At 37.4% G+C, this 25,223-nt stretch overlaps 1 protein-coding gene across 2 annotated transcripts; it reads right to left on the reverse strand.

Annotated features, from left to right (window-relative positions):
- Window positions 1-230: 230 nt before the first annotated feature.
- Window positions 231-25,115, reverse strand: lsm14ab (LSM14A mRNA processing body assembly factor b). 2 transcript variants are annotated; one of them, XM_051724294.1, is made up of 11 exons: window positions 24,831-25,115; window positions 24,094-24,257; window positions 16,305-16,437; window positions 12,791-12,898; window positions 10,026-10,205; window positions 9,733-9,828; window positions 9,427-9,618; window positions 7,132-7,303; window positions 6,519-6,548; window positions 6,095-6,338; window positions 231-2,725 (listed from the first exon to the last, which is right to left on the reverse strand). In XM_051724294.1, exons 1-11 carry the CDS (start codon window positions 24,949-24,951, stop codon window positions 2,702-2,704), a joined length of 1,464 nt encoding a protein of 487 aa, XP_051580254.1. In that variant the 5' UTR covers window positions 24,952-25,115; the 3' UTR covers window positions 231-2,701. The 2 variants fall into 2 exon arrangements, with proteins under 2 accessions (XP_051580254.1, XP_051580255.1); XM_051724295.1 differs by lacking the exon at window positions 12,791-12,898.
- Between the last annotated feature and the right edge of the window lie 108 nt (window positions 25,116-25,223).

Here is a 25,223-nt window from a genome sequence, read left to right on the forward strand (position 1 = left end):
TATACAGGAAATCTGTTTTGTGCAACAACAAAAAATGTGTTGTTGAATTTTTTAATTTTATGTTTAAAAGAAACTGAAAGAACAAAGTACAAAACTTGCAACTACTTACACATTCTTTCTTGCATATATATATATATATATATATATATATATATATATACACACACACACACGCATATATATATATATATATATATATTATACATAATATAAAAAAGACACAAACAAGATACTGAACAACTATTTATTTCTCTTGTTTGAATAAAAACCCCAGTCTGCCCCTGTTTGAATCCCTCTAAGAGCACATCATGTACAACTGCTTGAATTCAGAAAAAAGAAACAACCTTGCCAATTAAATTCTTCCAGAGGTCATAGCACAAAAATCATGTATCAACCCTGTATTGCATGAAACATTCTGCACATTTGTCCAGTTTGAAATCTCATACAAGTTTAGGCTTAAACTTCATCACTATATCAGGCCTGAGGTTTAATTCAACATCTCGGTCCAGTCCAAATATCTGTGAATCAAGACATTTCAAAAGTGATCAGCCCAGTGGCCAATCAGACTGCATTTCATCAGCTGCCCTGGTATCTGAGGGAGTTCTTTGCAAACTTGTGGTGCTTTTAAAAGGGAGCAGTTTAGCTAATACAAGTGCAGCTTCAACTATGAAACAGACAAAACAGCAAACTCTTGGGCTATTAATATGAAAAACAAAATATAGAACTGGCTGAAAGAGCATCTCTCCTCCAATTTTAAGTCATAATTCAGTCTTTGGATCTCTTAAATTAAAAATATGAAGCACACCACATGACTTCTAACTCAAAATAACTAAATTAACCCATTAGTACAGGGACTAGTGCTTCAGTGACATTCAAAGGGGAGAGACAAGGAAAGTTGGGTAAACAAACTTCTCCAAAATTAAGAGCGATAGACGGCTGGTATCTGAAATAATGCACAAACACATGAGAATCAAACAGGAAGTAGAACTACTCACAATAAAGGGGTTTATGGACACTAATTTCAGGTGAAACTAGTCTGGGCATCAACATCTGCATTTAAGCATGACGCAAAAATTTTCACTACATCAATAAGTCCAAGTTTATCCAGTTAATAAGTCAATGGATTTATGCGTTTAACAGAAATACTGTCCTGATTAAAGGGATAAATCGGCCAAAATGTAGGTAAATGACAGAAATGATCTGACAGGAACGATCCCTTTAATATCAATCTATTCACCTAAAATATCCTTCCATAATTCATCCAAGTCTCCAAACAATCACTTTTTTGTTCCCCGCTTTGGGTTCTCTGACAATATTAGTCTGGTGTATGAGAATAATGAAATGACATCATCAAATTTTCATCTATGACCCAGATGTGACTCTGTATGGAGGCGTTATGTGTCTTTAAAGTGCAAATAATAAACCTTTTGAGACATCCAATCATGTTCTTAAAGGGTTCGGCCGATCTTTCCTTAAGATCTTGCCGTTAAGCAGTGACGGGGCTCATAAGTGGCCATTAATACGGGTTTGTTGAGTTTATATCAAAAAGCCCTCTTGGAAATCTACAGAATTGACATAAAAAAGCAAGAATAACTGGAACTCACTTAATAAAAATACATTTTAAAGACAGGACACAGCAGTCTAATTCAGCAGGGACAAACTAACATACCGCATACAGTGGCATAGAGAGGACCGAAGGACAAAATTGTTTAAAAGATTAAAAAAAGGGGGAAAAAACAACAACAACAACAACAACAACAGGAGTTCTTCCAGACGTCGTTGAATTCATCAATACATTCAATCATAAATCAGGATGTTTTGTTGTTTTTTGAGTGAAATGCTGGAGGTTGGACTGACCTGTTGTTAGATACTGATGTTGTCTGATGTGTGTACACAGTACAGAACTAAACAGAGGCTTTTCCAGATAAGCAGCAAAAAAAAAAAAAAATAAAAAAAAATAAAAAGCTGATATTAAACAAACAAACTAAAAAAAGCATTTTTTTTTTTTTTTACGTAACTTAATATCACTAACAGACTTGAACCATGTCAATCTACTAAATGAAGTAAATATAATCTACATTACACTCAACACAAACGGACAATCATAAAGCGCATGTCCACACGTGTGAATTTAGCAGGCTCTTGAGAGACTAATATTTATTTCGATTAGGTGGTTTCAGTTTATTTTGGTCTGACACAAACCCTACAGCCTCTAGACCAGGTTTTTGTTTTGCTTCTAAAGACATAAGAGACTAGATCCAAAAAAATAATAAACATCATAAAGCTATTTGACTGAGGAACGCTCACAGTATCAGCGGGGTTCTGTTCACCAAACAAAATATTATCAAATACCATTCCTGTGTTTGTTACAAAAGGAACTAAAGGTTTGATGAAAAAATACCAGATAATAATAATTCCACGGCAACTGGTACACAAATTCTCTTTCCCCTCCAAACATATCAAACAAAGATCAAAAGATGAATCGTAACCAAAAGACATGTTTTTTGTTTTTTTTCCCTAAAAAAGGAATGAGGAAAAAACTAGAAGCTGCGTGTCCAGCAGAAGGCAGGCCGCACCTGCGCTGGTGTTAAACGGAGAAAGAGAGAGAGTCTGTTGTTCAGGAGTCAAAACCAAAGCGTTAATCTAGACGGTGATGAGTGTAGATTCTTGGCTGTTAGGATGAACCGATCTTCAGGTTTAACTACGCTGCCACTTTGTTCTCCTTCTGAAACGGACACAAAAGACAGAGATGCATCACAACAGCACCATAATGTATAGTTGCAAGTAGTTTCAATATTTTATATTTTTCAGCCTTTTGATTATATTCGATAAAAACATACTTGGCAACAATGGATGTTTGGTTAAATCGACACACATAATATAAATACACACTCACTGAGCACTTTATTAGGAACAGCTGTACACCTAGTTATTTATGCAATTATCTAATCAGCCAATTGTGTGGCAGCAGTGCAATGCATGAAACCATGCAGATACTGGTCAGGAGCTTCAGTTAATGTTCACATCAACCATCAGAATGGGAAAAAAAATGTGATCAATGACTTCGACTGTGGCATGATTGTTGGTGCCAGATGGGCTGGTTTGAGTATTTCTGTAACTGCTGATCTCATGGGATTTTCACGCAGAACAGTCTCTAGAATTTACTCCAAAAACATCCAGTGAGTGGCAGTTCTGTGGATGGAAATGCCTTGTTGTTGAGAGAGGTCAACAGAGAATGGCCAGACTGGTTCGAGCTGACAAAGGCTACGGTAACTCAGATAACCACTCTGTACAACTGTGGTGAGAAGAATCATCTCAGAATGCACGTCGAACCTTGAGGCGGATGGGCTACAACAGCAGAAGATCACGTCAGGAACTTTATTAGGACCATAGCATTCCTAATAAAGTGTTAAGTGAGTGTGTGTGTGTGTGTGTGTGTATGTAATATATATATATATTACACACACACACACACACACACACACACACACACACACACATACATTTACAGTTGAAGTCAGAAGTTCACATACACCTTAGCCAAATACATTTAAACTCAGTTTTTCACAATTCCTGACATCAAATCGTAGAAAACATTCTCTGTCTTTGGTCAGTTAGGATCACTACTTAATTTTAAGTATGTGAAATGTCGGGGGCCTGGGTAGCTCAGCGAGTATTGACGCTGACTACCACCCCTGGAGTCACGAGTTTGAATCCAGGGCGTGCTGAGTGACTCCAGCCAGGTCTCATTAGCAACCAAATTGGCCCAGTTGCTAGGGAGCACAGAGTCACATGGGGTAACCTCCTCGTGGTCACTATAATGTGGTTCTCGCTCTTGGTGGGGCACGTGGTGAGTTGTGCGTGGATGCCGCGGAGAATAGTGTGAAGCCTCCACACGCACTGTCACAGCGGTAACGCGCTCAACAAGCCACGTGATAAGATGCACATATTGACTGTCTCAGAGGCAACTGAGATTCGTCCTCCACCACCCGGATTGAGGTGAGTCACTACACCACCATGAGGACTTGGAGCGCATTGGAAATTGGGCATTCCAAATTGGGGAGAAAAGGGGAGGAAAAAAAAAAAAGAAAAAAAAAGAATGTGAAATGTCAGAATAATAGTAGAGAGAATGATTTATTTCAGCTTTTATTTCTTTCATCACATTCTCAGTGGGTCAGAAATTTACATACAATTTGTTAGTATTTGGTAGCATTGCCTTTAAATTGTTTAACTTGGGTCAAACAATTTGGGTAGCTGGAATTTTGGCCCATTCCTCCAGACAGAACTGGTGTAACTGAGTCAGGTTTGTAGGCCTCCTTGCTCGCACACGCTTTTTCAGTTCTGCCCACACATTTTCTCTAGGATTGAGGTCAGGACTTTGTGATGGCCACTCCAATACCTTGACTTTGTTGTCCTTAAGCCATTTTGCACCAACTTTGGAGGTATGCTTGGGGTCATTGTCAATTTGGAAGACCCATGTTGCTTCAATATATCCACATAATGTTCCTTCCTCATGATGTCATCTATTTTGTGAAGTGCACCAGTCCCTCCTGCAGCTAAGCACCCCCATGCTTCACGGTTGGGATGGTGTTCTTCAGCTTGCAAGCATCACCCTTTTTCCTCCAAACATAACAATGGTCATTATGGCCAAACAGTTCAATTTTTGTTTCATCAGACCAGAGGACATTTCTCCAAAATGTAAGATCTTTGTCCCCATGTGGACTTGCACACTGTAGTCTGGCTTTTTTTATGGTGGTTTTGGAGCAGTGGCTTCTTCCTTGCTGTCGATATAGGACTCATTTTACTGTGGATATAGATACTTGTCTACCTGTATCTTCACAAGGTCCTTTGCTGTTGTTCTGGGATTGATTTGCACTTTTTGCATCAAACTACATTCATCTCTAGGAGACAAACTGCGTCTCCTACCTGAACGGTATGATGGCTGCGTGGTCCCATGGTGTTTATACTTGTGTACTATTGTTTGTACAGATAAACGTGGTACCTTCAGGCATTTGGAAATTGCTTCCAAGGATGAACCAGACTTGTGGAGGTCCACAATTGTTTTTTCTGAGGTCTTAGCTGATTTCTTTTGATTTTGCCATGATGTCAAACAAAGAGGCACTGAGGTACACCTCCAATTGACTCCAATTAGCCTATCAGAAGCGAATTGGCTAATTGCCTAAAGGCCTGACATCGCATAGATGATTGTTAGTGCCAGACGGGCTGGTTTGAGTATTTCTGTAACTGCTGATCTCTTGGGATTTTCACGCAAAACAGTCTCTAGAATTTACTCAGAATAGTGCCAAAAACAAAAAACATCAAGTGAGCAGCAGTTCTGTGGATGGAAACGCCTTGATGATGAGAGAGGTCAACAGAGAATGGCCAGACTGGTTCGAACTGACAAAGTCTATGGTAACTCAGATAACTGCTCTGTACAACTGTGGTGAGAAGAATAGCATCTCAGAATGTTATTCTGAGATGCGGGTTGGCGCTGTTTTGGTGGCATGAGGGGGACCTACACAATATTAGACAGGTGGTTTTAATGTTGTGGCTGATCGGTGTATATATACTGTATATATATATGTAGAATGCTATAATACTGTTGAAACACGGCATAGAAAAAAAACATTTTGAATTTGAAATTTAATTGAAAAGATGGGGAAATATGATTGGCTGATTGTCAGTATGCTTACATGAACATGTTATAATTGAGCTACAGTGGGTTTTTGCGTAGTCGAGCTACAGTCTTCTTCTATCTGTGCAAGTGTACATGAGACAATGCGTAATCAAAAAAAAAAAAAAAAAAGAAGACAAACACTGGGTTAAATACATAATGCACGCCTGTAACATTGCATGCTACAATTGCATTATCTAGGTCTGTTAGTCCGACTCAGCAAAAATCAAGACTACAATGATTTCAAATGGACTTTTTTTAAAGACAATTTTTTTTTAAATTTCAATTTTCAATTTTAAAGACAAATGATTTCTTTAGTTCAACTGAAATCGAACTTTTAAAATGCATGCAAACATACTGTAATAGGATCAGATTATTTACAAGGTCAATAACAGGGGTAATAAGAGAGGAAGTACTAACCCTGTATTCAAAGTCTGAGAACTCTCGCCCTCCTCTGCCACCTCTAAACCCACCCCTGAATCCAGGTCCGCCCCCACGGGAGGGCATGAACGAGCCCCTGCTGGCTGCACGCCCACGACCGCCACGGAAGCCCATGCCACCACCTCTGCCACGGAAACCGCCGCGTCCACGATTATGACGCAGAGGAATACCGAAAGTCTCTGCATTCATTCTCCTCTCCTCCGCCCAGGTGTGCCTTCGCTCTCTAAATGAGAGTAGAAAGATACAAGTGTATAATTCTAGCAAGTGCCGTTTATGGGGAAGACATTCCAGGATAATATGAGTTATTCAAGGCTGATTTGAAACAGGAACATGGGTTTAAAATGTATAGCTGACATAATGAACAAGTTAATACATTATATAAATACAACTAAAGAGACTATACCTCCCAGGAGCACCTCCAGATTTTTCCTTTCTAGAAGGGATAGAAGAATGCACTTTTATTTTCTGATTCATTCATAGTTACATTTCATCATTACAAATACAAATTCTACAGTGAAAGCCAGGGTAACTGATGGGGTTTTCACTTGGTATATGGACCCCCCCCCCCAAAAAAAAAAGAAAAAAAAAAACTTTACCACTTTTGGGCCCAAGAACAGTGTGAATGAAATATGAACTGGACCCTTTTTGGCCCATTTAAAAAGGATTTGAACCCCTCAAGGAAATTACAGTGTCCAAACTGGTGTGACACGGCACAATAAATCATCTTGCTAGTTCATCTGCCGTTATTGTTCTAACTAGTGATGACACCTGCCAGGACATTTTGTTGGTCGCTTGGTGTCTATTTTTGTTGTCTTGTCTAGCCCCACGCAAAATGAAATCTTATTGGTCTATAATCCTGATTCATATGGCTGTATATTAAACATCAAATGTTTTCTGATTGACTGTATGTTCAGTATTTTTTCAGCGAGGAACTAAACATTCCTTGTGTCACACCTAAGCGCCATTGACAGTTCTGAGTGGTAAGAAAAACATTAACGGAGAAGCTCAGATCTCACCTAGAGTCATCACAAGAGATGTTGTCGAAGAAGGACTTGGATTTGTCATAGTAACAATTGGGTCCCAGTGGATCTTCCTCATCAGCATTGCCTTCACTGTTCTGAGTTTCCACACCTGAATCGGTCTTCTCCTCTCCATTCAGAGTCTTCTCTGATTTCTCAACCTTGTCATCTGTAGCACACAGTCACATTATAACACACACTGCTGATATTAAACATATCTCTGTCAGTACAGAGAAACATCATGATAAGAGAGTGGCTAACTTAGAGATAGACTGGGTATTGTTACAGATTTCCCAATTTGATTCGATTCAGAGTTCGCTTCGATATCGAATCGGTTATAATGTCCCTTTTGTTTACATATGAAAGAAATTCTTTCTCAGCTAATGCTGAGAAAATATGAATGTGACAAATTATACATGTTTATTGTTTAATTGCATAATGTATACTATTGACATTGATTTGTTGAACACGTGCTAAAACCGGCACTGTCTCTTTAACAAAATCAGCATTTCTGTAAAGAGCATCTGTAAATGGGCACATGATAATGAGAGACTCAAATAGCTTTACCTAATCTGCATAATTAGAATTAAATGTTTTTTTGTTGTTATTTTTGATCAACAACTGACTATAGAGAACAGAAAGAGTATAAAAAGAGACATTATTCAATGACAAATCAGTTGCGTGGATCTTGTCTTTGGGCACACACACACATTACATGGAACAACTTTTAATCTCAACACGCTGTGAAGGGATCTCGCTGCTGAATACTCCACCACTATATTACAAAATTCATGGTGAGTGAAATGTAAACATTTACCAGCCAGTAGCCCAATACATACATTTTAGTCGCATAGCACAAATTTGGTTGCAAATGCTAATTATTTCCTCTCACTCTAGTAAAGTGTTGCACATAGAGTAAAACGTTGATCTTGGGATTTAAGAATCAATATCGAGATCGTTCAAATAAAGATCACGATGCATCAGAAAATCGATAGTTGTACCCACCCCTACTTGTAGGCAGAGTTGGGTGTAATGCAGTACTAAGTAATTACTGTAATTAAATTTGATTATTTGATTTTATATGATTTATTTGAAAGAATTAAAAGAACAATTTCATGTCTATCCTTGTATTTTTCATATGGTCGTGGTTGATAAGGGTTTTAGAAAGTAATTAGTAATGCAATTACATTTCAGACAAAGTAATTAGTACAATAATCTAATTACACTGTAGATGTAATTAGTAATTAACTACTTTTATTTTAGAGTAACTAACCCAGCACTGCTTACAGGTCATTTCTATTAAAGACAACATGAAATCAAAATTGACCCCCATTTACTATCTTAATAAATGTACCTGGTCTTATAACATGTCGGAGTCATATTTCAAATGAAGTGAATTATATATTTTTCTGGCACTGAGACTATATTCCAGAAAATGAAGCACATTTCCCCCTAAAATTTACATGACTGTAATCAGTCCTACATCATGGTGGCATTTGCTGAACTGTTTAAAAAAAAAAAAAAAAAAATGACTACTACAGTAATGAGAATCTAATGAAAATAATCATTGAGTGTAAGGAGAACAAAAACCTCAATTAAAACATCTGGATGCATTATAGCAATAAGAATATGGTGGGAAAATGCACCTACATGTAATGAAAATAATGTCACAATGCAAAAAATGATTAAATGTTCTTAAAAGTCAACTTAATTTTCTTCATGCAAATTAAAATTGGTTGTTTTTTGTGCACAATTCATCAGAACATGTTATTCTAAAGAAGAAAAAAAAATCTTTCAAAATCTTTACAATTATTCATACCCAACTTTCTGCAACTATTAACTATTAAACAACGTTTGTTTCACTGAAATAACCAAGGCCATATGGGCAAAAAAAAAAAAAATTAAAAAAGAAATTTTATATATATATATATATATATATATATATATATATTAACCAATATCATCATAATATCAATCTAACATGTTTAACTTTTCACAATCAATTCAAATCCTGATGGATTGAAGTGCCACTATACATGATTTTTTAATTCAATTTTGAAATTCAATATTGTGGCACTGCAAATATTGTTGGCTCCTGTATTATAAATTGGTTGTATTTTTTCCTCATTTGTTAAGATGCTATATTAATAAAAGCATCTGCTAAATTAATAAATATAAATATAATGCTGTTACATGTTGTCTTTAAACCCCTGAAAAGCATATCAGAAATATTCATTGTTTTGTTTGGTTTGGAAAAAAAAAAAAAAAATCTGGATTTTCTGTGAAAGGCACCTTTAATTTTGAGTTTGCTCTGGAACTCGCGGTCAATCTCCTCCTTATTAAACTGGGCGTTGGCACTCTCGAAGTCGAAGTCCTTCTCAAATTTCATTGGTCCGTCTCTTCGCCCGTTAAACCTGCCCCTTCCACGCTGACCGCCACCTCCGCCCCCACTCCCCCGACCCTTCCTCATTGCAGGAGCACCACCTACACAGAAAAACAATGGTTACCACACATTAACCTCATAGCCCTGCTCATGATAATGTGAATCAAGTCAGACAAGCAGAAAATGCAACAGGCAGGTGTTGTAAAGTGAATTACCTCCAGACTGCCGTTTGTTTAAGTCTTTGTTTTCAGGCCTGTTTGTGTCTGATTCCGGGCGAAGTAATTCCCGGGTGATCTTATGAAGATCAGACGCTGAAGATGAACAAAAGATATTGCAATTAATGTCTGCAGATGAAAAACTCTACAGTGAAAACCACCCCTTGACCTTATATTCGTATTAAGCTTTTAAAATCATGATTAGGTGAGCCACATGTTTTTTATTTTTTTTTATTCCAGCTTCTGTGTGTCTGTGTTAGAGAAAAATCCTAAGCATCAGCTCTGGTTCTCACCTTTGTTTTGCTCCAGGTTTTCAGCAGGTTTCTGAGCACTGAGGGCGGGTCGGGCTGCTCCAGGGCTCCTCTGACCCACCGAACTTGCCGCTGTTGCAGGGGGAGCAACTGGGGCAGTCTGAACCGCGTGCTCCAGGGTCGGGGTCTTCCTCAGGGGCTCCAGAGACGGGCTCGAACGACCTGCAGCAGAGGGCACAATCTGACTTGGACACTGTGTCCTAACCAAATAAAAGGCATCTTTTCCATGTTAAACAGAGTTTTTGTCCTAACCACCCGCGACAGCAACACGCGACGAGCATTCTATTTTGGAATGGTTTCTATTTCTGCGACTTCGCGCTGGGCAACCCAGTAAGCAAATGGGTCTAAAATCCTTCTCATAACATGATATTAAAGCCGGCATCTCACAAGCCGGATCAGAACAACTTGATTTTGGCAGAGAGTGTCACACCTACTGAATGTTTTGCCTGAGGTCTTGCTCTCTTCAGTCTGAGGTAGGGTTGCGCGGCATACCGGTATGAACGAAATATCGCGATACAAAAAAAACCAAAAAAAAAAACAGTGTGTTATCATCTTCTACCATACTACAGAATGTTGCTATTAGCACAGTTTTACAGGATGTGACATTTGAGATGAAATCAATGACAATTAATCCAATTCAAATCTCGAAATGGCCAAGTGTGATCATTAAACAGCCAAAGGATGTCATTTAATTGAATAATATACAGTCTGCATGCTTCACGCTTCAGAATAGATGAGAGGTGCCGCTGTGCTCTCTGTCATCTACTACACACACAGAGAGATCACGCGTGATGCTCATAAGGTGTGTGTTCAATGTATGAGTGGCGGTGAACACTTACATGAACTCCTTCTCTGGTGCAGCTTGCAAATATTTCAGCATTTCGTTTGGAATGGGGAACTTGTTTAAATCAATCAAAAACATGAAGAACTCAAAGTTCCGCCAAAATAAAAGCTCTATTCAACTAGATGCATGAAATTGAAAACATTAGGACAAATTTTTTTTTTTTTTACTACTGTATAAATGTTTTAATACACAACGTAGAAGCAATAATAATTAACACATTGTACAATAATGGTTGTATAATAATATAATGTAAGCAATATCACAAAAGCATGTGTACATAATATCAGCTCACTATGAAGCGTGGACACTGGGAAGCTCTGTTGTGCAGCATTTAATTTGATAAAAAATAAAATGACCATTTTTGTTTACAATTAATTATTATATTTTCATTTGATTAAAACATTTATTAATTTGACTAAACACTGTTTTGGTGATAACATAATCCAGACATTTTTGAACAGAAAACGCAGAAATTGTAAATTGTAACTACAAGATTTTATTCATTTCTTTTAATCAAGTCTTTTGTTGTGTAAATTCAACAGAAAGCTGAGGCTATTGGCGAAACAATAGAAGTAATGCATGAAAATTTTATGTTTAGTGGTTGAATTAGGATGTAATCCATAAAGTAACTTTACCCTGTGTATGTGTGTGATTGTGTATTTATCCCCACAATGTTTGCCATAGAAAGCGTGTGCCCATACGCAGCTTGGGAGAAAATGAGTTACGTTTAATAAACTGTTCAGGGTGCCTGGGTAGCTCAGCGAGTATTGGTGCTGACTTCCACCTCTGGAGTCGCGAGTTTGAATCCAGGGCGTGCTGAGTGACTCCAGCCAGGTCTCCTAAGCAACCAAATTGGCCCGGTTGCTAGGGAGGGCAGAGTCACATGAGATAACCTCCTCGTAGTCGCTATAATGTGGTTCTCGCTCTCGGTGGGGCGCGTGGTGATAAGTAAAGATTTTGTGCGTGGATGTTGCGGAGAATAGCGTGAAGCCTCCACACGCGCTATGTCTCCGCGGTAACGCGCTCAACAAGCCAAGTGATAAAATGCGCAGATTGACAGTCTCAGACGTGGAGGCAACTGAGATTCGTCCTCCGCCACCCAGACTGAGGCAAGTCAATACACCACCACGATGACTTAGAGCGCATTGGGAATTGGGCATTCCAAATTGGGGAGATAAATAAAAAAAAATAAAAAAATAAACAGTTCTGTCTGACTGTTCTGATTTCAGATTTTATTGTCATCATAATTGTAGAGTATAAATATTGCATTGTCACGTCTAGCATGGACAGACATATTCCTTGTTGCCAGAATCTTGTCGCGTCTGGTTAGGACAAGGTGTAAGACTCACAAATAAACAAAAAGCAACACAGCAGACAATAGAGAAAACGATGTATCTCAGTATCATTTAATGCGGTAAACGTCAATAGAAGACAACATGAAACATCATTTCCAACAGCAGTTAATGAAGGGTTGGACTTTGGATTTTTCCTATTCAAATTTTATTGGATCAGGAGAAGTGTGCTTTAATAATACTGATTAACATTTCCCCCCGCCAACTCAGCCTTGATTACATCAGCAGAAAAGTTGTTTAAAAGGCAGAAACAATGACTAGATCTGAGGAAAGATTATGGAAAAACTTTTTGGCTTGTGAATAAAGTGCATTGATGAATCATGCACAACAAGACCAGAGACATTTATTAAGAAAGAAAAGGGCACATTTTGATTTCATGTTGTCTTTAAACACATGTGCATCAACAGTGAAGCTATACTGCTAATTGATAGACCAGAGAAGAGTGACGGTTACAAAACTGCACTAAGTCAACTTCACTACACAGCAACGACACATGCTGTAACCCTGTGCAACACACTAAAGCCACACGTTAGCGCCAGTTCTCTGGTTACCTTCAGCTTCGTGACTCAGTGAGCGAGTGCGCGGGGATAAAGCAGAGCTCTGGGACAGAGGGGCAGTACTGCTCCCCTCGCTACTGAATGCAGGACCTGAGCTGCTTCCTGTCAGGGGAAGAAGTGCACAACCTTAAGTGTGGGCTTTAACACGACACACACTGCGAGCAAAACCCCTCCAGACAGAGACTAACTGTAGCTTTATATTTAACAGTTTTATTAGCCAGAAAAATATCCAAATATTCATATATCTCTCTGGTTTATAAGTTTCCTGGTGCATACTCTGTGCAATTTGAAATACAGCTGTGCAATTTAATGTAAACATTTTGTGGACTTTCAAATGCAACTGCTACCTGGTTTACAACAGTTCTGGTGACAAATGGTGTGAAATTTGAAGCACAAATGTGCAACTGGTACTTGTGTATATTATGTACTTTTAATTATTTGTATTTACCATTATAAATTATTTGTTATGCAGTCAAAATTTTATCAAACAGTATTGTACCTCAATTTCCCACCTGTGATAAAATTAAGGTTCCAGGTTCAATACAAGTTAACCCTTTAAGCTCGGATCGGCCTGCCAAAAAAATAAAAAATAATCGGCAAAATATTATTAGCTACAGTCTTGACATGATTTTAGTGTGATAAAATCTCTGTTCTAGTGATATTAGTGAGATAAAATCACTTACAAGTTTACTGCAGCAGCGTCATCATGGCAGCGAAGTTGTAAAATTGGGCATAACTGTCCAATGATAAGGTTAATAAGCGATTTTATCACACTAAAATCATGTTAACTAGTATAATGTTTACGTCTTGGGGATATACTTTCTAAATTGTATTGTTTATGGACTGGCCCCATTCACATCCATTGGAAGTGCCTTACTGTAACTGATGTCCTTTCTTATCAGTGTACAGTTATATCCAATTATACAACTTCGCTGCCATGACGACGCTATGGCAGTAACCTTGTAAGTGACTTTATCTCACTTAAATTGGCGAACAGTGATTTTATCACACTAAAATCATGTTAACTAGTATAATGTTTATGTTTTGTGGCAATACTTTAGAAACTGTGTGTATTTTGATGTTTATGGACTGGCCCCATTCATTTCCATTGTAAGTAAGCACCTTACTGTAACTGTGATGTTTAAAAAAAAAAATAAGGGATGAATCAATGGTAAAAATGCTTGCAATTGAGCGTAACTTGTATTAAACCTGGAACTTTTCTTTAATAAAGTACCTACCTATTTATTTACACGACTTTTACCACTTTTCCACCGATAGAGTGCCGGTGCCCAATCGGGTAGTAATAATGTAGCCAGTTATGTCACCGTTCGTCTCTCAAGTCATCGGAAATGTGGCACGGTCTTTGACCGAAGAATCTTTGGCACCAGTACCATAACAGTAAAAAAAAAGTGTTAGCTGTGGCTTGCCGTCATCTCAGCTTGCACTGAAGTACAACAAATTGCGAGTATGCCATCAAGTACAGGACGTTCTCAAAAAATGTTGACTTTCCGACTTACAAAATATTGAAAGTTTTTGCCAATAAAAGCTGAGGGTACAGATTTTTTAACACCGTGACATTATTTTTATTGATAAATAACAACTTGACTGTTGTTCTTTATTTTATTATTTTATTTTGTTTCACCAAAGAAGCAAGGGTTGTAACATCAGTGACGCTTAGGGCTGTTAGGACCACCGTGACAACCGCCCCACCACGGTTGTGGAGCGCCCTTAAATGTGTCAACTTATAATACCATGCGAAAATCTGAAATAAGTGAAATAACAGCATATGAGTATAGTGAAATATTGGATCCTTAGTTACTGTGTTGTCGATTCTTAATGCTAAAAACTTATACTTTTTCAGTTTTTTTTTTTTTTGAGAGACTTTATAGTTTTACAGCTACGGCCTATTCACAACACGAGTTGCGTATCTAGCGCAGCTTGTTCAAGTTCAGCTGTGCATTCGTTTCATTTTCTGTGCAGATATAAGTGGTAATATTATAGTTATGATGTTGATATAGCTGATTAATGTCATATAGAATGCATTTAAAAACAAGGTGATTAACCCACTAAGCAATTAAGTTTATCAGTGTTAAGCTTGTTAGCTCCCGCAACTCATATGGTACAATCCCCAAAATACTGTGACTGGATTATTTGACAAGGTTTTATTCAAAAACTTTTCCTTCTTCTAAATAAAACATTGTTAGGACATTGGTAATATCTTGGTGTTATTTATTTTACGTAATATTTTCATCAACAGTATGTTTTAAGTAGAATTGTTTAATTAAAACAATTACATTTCTTTTTTTTCTTTTACATTTTGTCAGTAATTTCGTTGACTGAACGTGTATTCAGTGCGGCTGGAAACCTCATAACCCCTGTGAGATTCTCTCTAAAACCAGACAATGTTGTTTTTTTCAAAAACGTCTGGCAACTGAAAAGCTTTCAGCCAAGGTAGGACTGAACCATTTAATTAATGTCCAGCTGTTTACTGATATTTATTCTTGTTGAATATTCAAGTTTAGCTATATTAACAGATTTTGACATTCTGGAATATTTTTAGCCGTTGACATTTACATGACACCGACGTATAAGATAGGCTATTGGTGCAAAAACAGACAGATATTTTAAAGCAAATACAAAAGTTTTTTTTTGTTTTTTGTATTATGGTATTTTGTGATATTTTACAAATTGTTTAATTTCTATTCTGTGTTCAATGATGCACTTTTTAAAGTTTGATCCACAATAAACACGCAATTTGTGTGCAACCCCTCCCCCACCCTCCAACCACCATACAACACTGTTTGCCGGTGGTGCATGGCCCTTAAAATCAATAAATCATACCATTAAATCAATTTTGTTCAATAAAAATCTTTCAACTGAATATTAAACAATGCAACACCAATGACATTTAAATTAACCAAGTAAAAAAGTTAGCTAAAATGTGAATAATTTTTTCAACGTGGTAAAACAATCACTATATGCACATTTGAGCAGCCCCTTCATCCTCTGAACATTGACCATGAACTTTTTGTATTTTCAAAATATGCTAAAGGTTTTTAACATTGAGAACACCAATGACATGAAATCAAGGGACAAATATTCTTTGAAAATTATTTAAATTATTAATTCTTTTGTTTTGCTTTTTTGCACACTTGCACTAATGCTTGACCTGCAAAAAATTTTTTTTTAACAAAATAAAAAAAAAAACATAAATAACTGTAAATGGTGTACCAGAAGAAGTGGACAAGGGTGGAAAAATGTAAATATATTTTAATTTTTTTTTTAAAACAATATAGGGTCAAATCATTCAATATTATGAAAGGTTAGGTTATAGAATGATGCCTTTTAAATGGGGTTTCTTGACTATTTGAAATCTTTTTCATGATTGAAAAGTCAATATTTTGATAATGACCCATCTCTTCTTCTTGATACACATGGTTATCCTGGCCCTACAGTTCATACAGTTTGCTTTCAATATTCTAGAGACTACAAGAGTGAGTATACTTACCGCCAGTGACAGCTGCTCCAAACGGCTGGGGTACCAGTGGAGTGGAGCTGAACTGCCTGTACGGGGCCCGACTGAAGGGGGTGTATGACTGGAAGGAAGGAGCCGCAGGGCCAGTGGTTGATGCCAGAGAGGACTACACACAAACACAAGAACAATACTGGTTAGCATTCGCTTTGCTTTATGATTGTTGGTCTTTCAGCTCTCTACATTGCAAGTTAATCACTCGCATATGCGACTAAGGGTGTGTTCACACTTGTGGTTCAGTTCTCCTGGTTCTCTTTGGTCCGGACCAAAAAAGAAAATGATACATTTAGTCCTGGTTCGCTTAGCGTTCACACTGACATTTTTAACACCGAACCTAACGATACAACACAAAAGGCAACAGGAAAAAGTCACAACCTGATTGGACAGCTTTAATGACGGAATTTGCTGAAAAATCGCTCGTTAGATTTATATATGTATATATGGTGGTATTTTTACCAGCTGAGTACAAACGAAGAGCTAATAAAATGTGTTAAGGAGTCAAAACAGTGCCAGAAATTCCTCCGTTGCACACACAAACGAATATATGCTGCAAGGACGGCTGATGGCGTTTCTGACGCCTGTACCGAACTATAATGGGCAACATAGTTCCTATGATGAGAAGAACCAGGTATGCTTGAGGTCAGTTTGAGGCAAATTACTTCCTGTTTTTGGTCCGTTTAGACGTCTTTGGTCCATGTTGCGTTCATATATCAATCGAACCGCACCAGAGTTCGTTTGGAAGCGGACCGAGACCAACTATTCAGGTGGTCTCGGTCCGCTTGTTTGGTGCACATCAAGGTTCGGGTGGCAGCGTTCACACTTGTTCAAATTAACCACACTAACAGAGCAATCGCACCAGAGTTCGTTTTAATCGAACCAAACCTGTCAAGTGTGAACACCCTAAATAACGTGCTATGTGACTAAAATATGTCTGTTATTAGCCACTGGCTTGTAAATATTCAGATTTCACTCGCCAATAGAGTTGTGTAGTGGCAAAGCACCGAGACCCTATTACTGAATAAAAAGCTGTTGATTAAGCCTCATCTTTTACAGCATGTTGTGTCTCATGAGAGTAAACACTCTGAAGGAAATGTACCTTATTTTGCTGCAGTGGGTCCTAAGGTGCTGTGGATTACGGTGTCACCATGATGTATGTCATGATTATGTCATGACCGATATATCGGTTGGCCGATGACCATGATGTATGTCATGACCAATATTAGCCTTTCACCAATATCGGTATTGACGTATATTTTACCGATATGAAAACTTTTTAAAGAACATATAATGCAGAAAACAATACTTTAGAATTGGTGTCATAGCGTAGTTTGTCCAGCAGAGTGCGCTCCAACTTCACTGTTTACAGAGCTGACTCTGAACTGGTGGCTCTGCAGACAGGGCGGAGTTAAGTGGTGTGGATTTGAGCGATCACTTCTCATTAAATTGATAACTAGTTTGTGAAATACATACTGGAAAGTTAATAAAAAATTACCCCTAACTAATAACGTTAACCCTGTCCCTGACAACCATGTCACTCATGTTTATCACATCTGTTTGCTGTTAGCTAGCTATAGTTTGTCAGTGCAGTCAGTAATTCAGCAGACTGAAAGGTAAATATCAGAACACCTTTTTGCAGCTCAGCAGACAACGGTGCGGTGGTGGATTGTGTGTTGTGAGTGTTGATTTCACGTTTCTCCGTTACCTAGTTGGTGAGACACAATGCTGGAAAGTAAATAAAGTCCATCTTTTACTCTCCGTGACAACGAGCTTATAGCTAACTAGCTAATCACATAGCTACTTTCATTGATGTCAGCTGAGTGGAAGCTGATGAGTAAACATGTATTCACCAAACAGTTTGTTCAGGATTCACAGTTTGGTACCCCCTTCAACCGAACAATTCCAGTCATTGCATTTATAAAATGTAATATTTAGAAGTCTGGTTTTCCAGACATTAAAATAGGATACGTAATAAAAGTAGATTTAATAAATAGTATATTTTCCCTGTGTAAATAACAAAATATAGGAACTGTATCTAAAATAAATGAGGTGTGATAAATACTAATACAACAGGCTGTACAAGACGCACCCTTAAAACGGCACCTTTAGATTGGTTTCATGCCGAAGAGCCACTTAAAAATAAGCTTTTTTTCTCTCTCTCGTAAATGTAAATGAGTGTAAATGCCAACACCATCATATATGTCGAGAAGGACTGATGCCTGTCAACCAAAATATGAGCTCATTGATGTCATTAAATGAGTCTACTTTTTTATTTCATCAGTTACTCCTGGTCGGAGGCTGCCGTATATATTTAGTTTATACATAGGTTTACGTCCTACATAAATGCAATGGTGCAATGCTCAAATATTTATTAGAGCGTAAATTGTGACTTAGTGCCCATTTACGCCACAACTAGGCTAAGTTGTAACGTACGTATAGCTGGGGCAACCGGCCCCTGATGTTTATTTAGCTATTTATTTTATTTTTATTTATTCTTTATTTTAATGGTCAGCCATTGACTGATACTAAACAGTACTGATGTTTATTTAGCTATTTATTGTATTTTTATTCTTATTTAAATGGTCAGCAATTGACTTATATTAAACATACAGTACTGATTTTTATTTAGCCATTTATTGTATTTTTATTTATTTTCTCAGTGTTCATCTCTAGAATTTGTTGACAATGTATAATAATAATGTCAAATGTTCTTTGATAAAAATATTTAAGAAAGCAGCCTTCTGAGTATGTTTGCATAGCCATATCGGTGCAAAATCAGTGCACAATCCACACAGAAAACGTCAGTTTTTATTCCAGCTCAAAAATTAGCTATATCGGTCACCATATCGGTAATCGGTGAATTTTCCCTCTCTAAAATCGGTATCGGTCTCAAAAATTCCATATCAGTCGGGCTCTAGTCATGATATGGCATAACTACATTTACATTGCATTTAACGACAACAAAGTGTAAAGTAATACACATTATGTAAGTTAAAGTTTCCTTTTGGCTCATTGCGTGTATTTTGTATCCAAAAACGAGATCCAGGCACTCCATTTTAATTTCATATCTCTTAATATCCTTTTTGTTATTTACAGTCGGTTGGTGGTCAAAAAGATAAAAAGAAACATTAATTTGAATCATACATTGCACGGATTAGGGCAAAACAATATGCGCTGCGCTCATAAAACCGGAAACATGCTTGCGGAGCTGTCGGTTCTCTTAAAGAGACAGCACCATTTTAGCGCTTGTAATACATATCAATGTAAACTCACTGTAAATCGTACATAAAAAAAGTGCATAAATTATTTTTTTTTAGTTATGTAGTAAGTGTAATAAATGATTAAAAACTAGGGCTGTCGATTTGACACATTAATTCAGTGCAATTCATTATATAAAAAATAATGCATAAAAAAATAATAATAATAATTATGTCCCCGGTCCGTAAAAAGGAAGATTCCTGAGCAATTCAAGCTTGAAGTACTACCTGTTTTCTCCAGGTGGCAGTAAGTGAAACTTCAGCTGTAAAGGCAACGTGCAGCTTATACAGAGAACAAACCACACTTACCAACAGCAGACAGCACAAGGATGCATTCTTGCGTTCAAAACACAGCTTGATGGAGAACAAATCCGAACTAAGGGATCTCAAGACGTGCTTTTCTAAGTATTAAACTATGTTTCACTTGATACAGCGACCTAAAAATTATATGTTTATGACGTGACAACCAAAATGAGACGCTCTAAAAGCGTATATATATTTTACTTTTTTTTTTTTTATTTGTATTATTATTTAAAGCTACACTATGTAACGTTTGGAACTCTAGTGGTTAAAAAATAAAACTGCATGCGTCTTGCGGAAGCACATTTTTCTGCGTGGATGAATGTGGTTCGAGGCACCAGTGTACACATGGATACAGGACATCTTATCAGACCACATGGACAAATAAATAACGAAAGAAAGGATGGACAGATATCCGAAAACATGTCATCTGAGCATGTAAGTGCAATATCTTATGCTGTTGTTTTTACTTATTGGAAACATTGATGTTTTGAAATAAATGACGTTACAAAAGTTAGGCAACGTTCGTTAACATTAGACATAACGATTGTTAGTCTGATAAGGTCAAACACTGTAAAGTTTTTATAACTGCAGGATATTCTGGCCAAATAGAACACAGTAGTAACTAATTTATAGATTGTCATTGTTAACAACCAGTGGTCAACATCATTTCAAGACTCACACGTCCTTGGCAAGCCTAGGACTAAAGGATTTATTTATATAAAATATTGCCGTTATAAAGACAAATACACACGTGGGCTAGCAAGTGAAAGTTCTGCATCTATTACAGTAAAATTATTGTATTTCACTACACACACACTATACATAAACCATATCAATAAAATATCTGGGTCGCTTTTAAATCCTTTCAGATCTCAGAGTTGTCGCCACCTCTGAAAAGCCAAGCCGATTTTGATTCGGGTTTTATTACGGACTCTGTCACATTCCCTTTTTGCTAGTAGACTCTGCTCTGTTCTGGGTTTCTTTGTTTTTACAACCGGTGATTCCCCGGAGATTTGCTGTTTTGAATGATCCATGGTCAGTTTTTCCTCATTCGTTGTGACAACAAACTTTCAGCTTCAGCTACTCCCACACACACGCACTACAGTAGCTGGAGCTTATTTTCTCTGTGTACGGATATGACGTCAACCCACACGGGTGAATGGCACATGTATGCAATTTCCTGTGAAATCCATCCTAACAGCTCTAAAATATAAATCATTATTATAGGTTTATCAAAGTGTATTTGGGTAAAGACATGGTTTGGAAGATGGATTTTTGTTGCACTATCTCATTAATAACATTTTGTTATTTTTTAACAAAAAAAAAATTACAGTGTAGCTTAAAATATAACTATTTATAATTATTTCATCATTATATATTGAATTATTGTTATTTGAGGGACTTTCTCTGCACATATTTATATATGTGATTAATTGCGAATCGGAACACCACATAATTAATTCAATTAAAAAGAATAATCAATTGACAGACCTAGTAACACATAAATATTTAAAGGCACAATCATACATTAAGTATTTTAAATTTAAAAAACACTGTAGGCCTAAATATTTAATTTTAACAAATAGGCTCTTTCAGCAAAAACATTTTGCATAGCAGTTTTGATACAGTATCACTTACATTATTATTTCTGTTATATACAGTTGTGCTCAAAAGTTTGCATACCCTTGGAGAATTGGTAATATATGTACCATTTTTAAAGAAAACATGAATGAGCAGGCAAAACACATTTCTTTTATTTCTTATGGGATTCATATTCAACTGTAGGTTATAACAGAATGGCACAATCATAAAACAAAACATGGCAACAAAGAAAAAAATGAAATGACCCCTGTTCAAAAGTCTTCATACCCTTAGTTCTTAATACTCTGTATTGCCCCCTTTAGCATCAATGACAGCGTGCAGTCTTTTGTAATAGTTGTCTATGAGGCCCCAAATTCTTGCAGGTGGTATAGCTGCCCATTCGTCTTGGCAAAATGCCTCCAGGTCATGCAAAGTCTTTGGTCATCTTGCATGTACCACACCTTTGAGATCTCCCCAGAGTGGCTCGATGATATTAAGGTCAGGAGACTGTGATGGCCACTCCAGAACCTTCACCTTTTTCTGCTGTAACCACTGGAGGATCAACTTGGCCTTGTGCTTAGGGTCATTGTCATGCTGGAAAGTCCAAGAACGTCCCATGCGCAGCTTTTGTGCAGAAGTATGCAAATTGTCTGCCAGTATTTTCTGATAACACGCTGCATTCATCTTACCATCAATTTTCATAAGATTCCCCGTGACTTTAGAGCTCACACACCCCCAAAACATCAGTGAGCCACCACCATGCTTCACAGTGGGGATGGTATTCTTTTCACTATAGGATTTGTTGACCCCTCTCCAAACATAGCGCTTATGGTTGTGACCATAAAGCTCTATTTTGGGCTCGTCACTCCAAATTACAGTGTGCCAGAAGCTATGAGGCGTGTCAAGGTGTTGTCAGGCATATTGTAACAGGGCTTTTTTGTGGCATTGGCGCAGTAAAGGCTTCTTTCCGGCAACTTGACCATGCAGCTCATTTTTGTTCAAGTATCGTCGTATTGTGCTCCTTGAAACAACCACACCGTCTTTTTCCAGAGCAGCCTGTATTTCTCCTGAGGTTACCTGTGGGTTTTTCTTTGTATCCCAAACAATTCTTCTGGCAGTTATGGCTGAAATCTTTCTTGGTCTACCTGACCTTGGCTTGGTATCAAGAGATCCCCGAGTTTTCCACTTCTTAATAAGTTATTAAACAGTACTGACTGGCATTTTCAAGGCTTTGGATATATTTTTATATCCTTTTCCATCTTTATAAAGCTCCATTACCTTGTTACGCAGGTCTTTTGACAGTTCTTTTCTGCTCCATATGGTTCAGTATCTAGCCTGCTCAGTGCATCCACGTGAGAGCTAACAAACTCATTGACTATTTATACACAGACACTAATGCAATTTAAAAAGCCACTGGTGTGGGAAATTAACCTTTAATTGCCATTTAAACCTGTGTGTGTCACCTTGTGTGTCTGTAACAAGGCCAAACATTCAAGGGTATGTTAACTTTTGATCAGGGCCATTTGGGTGATTTCTGTTATCATTATGATTTAAAAAGGAGCCAAACAACTATGTGATGATAAATGGCTTCATATGATCACTATCCTTAAATAAAAGACAGTTTTTTTGCATGATCAGTCATATTTTCAAAATCAATGCCAAAATTTCACAATTTCTGCCAGGGTATGCAAACTTTTGAGCACAACTGTATATATATTATTAAATAATTGTGTTAATTATTAGGTTCCAACATTGTGAATATTTAGCTAAAAATGTTTATGAAATTACAAATAGTGACAACAGCTTGCATCATATTAAAAATTACATTTCATGACATAATATGAATTGATAGAATGTGAAATTTGTACAGATTTTAAAAAGCTAAAATGTGATTAAAATTATGAAAAGTGAAATATAAAATAAAATGTACAATCCCGCATACTATATTGTGTAAAGTCATATATATGAATACTATAGATACGTGAAAAGGCCCCCTTCTCGATTTGCTTTATATATTTTTTTTGTTTTCATTTGCATTCCGCTTACATGTCAAAAGTCTGGCGAGTAAAAACAAACATTTACTAGCCAATGGTGATTCTTTCCCAACATGTCCGTAGAGGGTTGGCTCAGAGATTATTTAGCAGAGACAAGCCACTTCTATTAAAATGAATGGGAGAAATTGGAACACTCAACCAAGTAGCTCTAAGTGCCCAACGGTCAACGGATGTGAAAAGGAAGTCCTGCCTTACAGTTAAAAGAGCCAATCATCTTTTAGATACAGACATCACCTGTCAATCAACTCTAGAACATGCATGCGCATTAGCTATACAAACTGGGAAAATAAATTTTTTTTTGCCTGCTATGAGGTTTATGTATATTTATGATACCAGTAATATATATACCAGCTGATTTGAAATATGTTCTTTGATCGTAATCTTGACCAACCATTTTTGAGATTTTGGTCTTTCTCCATTCAAGTAGACAGGAGCTGCACTAGCATGACTGGAAATAGCCTCCCGAGAGCGTTCCAAATATGGCTGAAAGTGGACTGACTTGCTAGAAATACTTTGGTTGTTTTTATGTTCAGCAGATAAATCTGAACATTAAAATCAATGAGCACAACTCACCTGAACGATGGCGGGGTCCTGGGGAAGATTACAAGTGGGTTTGGGCGGCTCGCACACGGTCAGATCTTTGATGTCACTTCCTCGAAATATGATGTACTCAAAGATGTCATCTCGAGGAGGAATGGGTCTGTCCGTGGGACGGTCCTCAGTTCCAAACGACTTGACTAAAAGATTTAGGGAGAGAGAGGAAATATTAAAAGAGAACAAAACATGCAATAAGTCAAATGCATGAATTACTTGAATGCAAAACTTAAAAGCAAACTTTTACATAAGTCATGCATAAGAGGATAGCATAAGCAGACTGACTGCAACGTATGCAGCAGAAGTCTGCACAAGTTCAGTGATGAACTAAGCATCAGTAACTCTTAGCAGAGAGTGACCTGCATTCAACTGCAATTTAATATAAGTGCTGTTCCATTTATTGAGGGTATATGTGTAAGTATGTAGTGTGTGTAAATATTTATATTTAAGCAGAGCTACAGTGCTGTTTTCACTATTGATGTTCTAAAAATGCATATTGGGTGCATATGTATGAAAATACATAGTGAGAGTATATGTATTCTGATTTGCCCTTCGCCAGTGCTGTTCTCAATGCGTGTATTTATTAAGTGTTAATATGCGAATACATATTTTTGGTTTACCTACTCGTCAGGGCTACAGCTCTGTTCTCAGTGTTCGTTTATATTCAATGTACATATGTTAGCCAATATAATGTGTATACAGATATAAATGTTTACCTTTCGCCAGAGCTACAGTGCTGTTCTCAGTGTCGATGGTGTATAAAACTCCCTCATATCGAATCTCGGCCTTTGAGATCAGGCTGATCTTGCTGCCGATATAAGGCGTCCCTCCGCTCATATTTGCGTTTTAAATCACTCCTGCGCGGTTGCTCGACTCCCCTTCTCACTCTTTATTTAGATTCGTTCGTTCTAACGGCGGGTTTTTGCTTCTTTTGTGCGCTTTTCTCTCAGTGTATGTTTAACTCTAAAGGGCCGTATTCGTTCTCCTCCGCACTGAACAGATGCATTCTGGGACACATGACTCCCCCCCCACCCTTCACGTTAAGTATCGCGATAACACGCGGGATTTGAGCGTAACTCCAGTTATGTTGGGAATGACGTAAGAGGGAG

The sequence above is a fragment of the Myxocyprinus asiaticus genome, chromosome 18 (genome assembly GCF_019703515.2).
Source record: "Myxocyprinus asiaticus isolate MX2 ecotype Aquarium Trade chromosome 18, UBuf_Myxa_2, whole genome shotgun sequence".
In the NCBI taxonomy this organism is placed as follows: Eukaryota; Metazoa; Chordata; class Actinopteri; order Cypriniformes; family Catostomidae; genus Myxocyprinus; species Myxocyprinus asiaticus.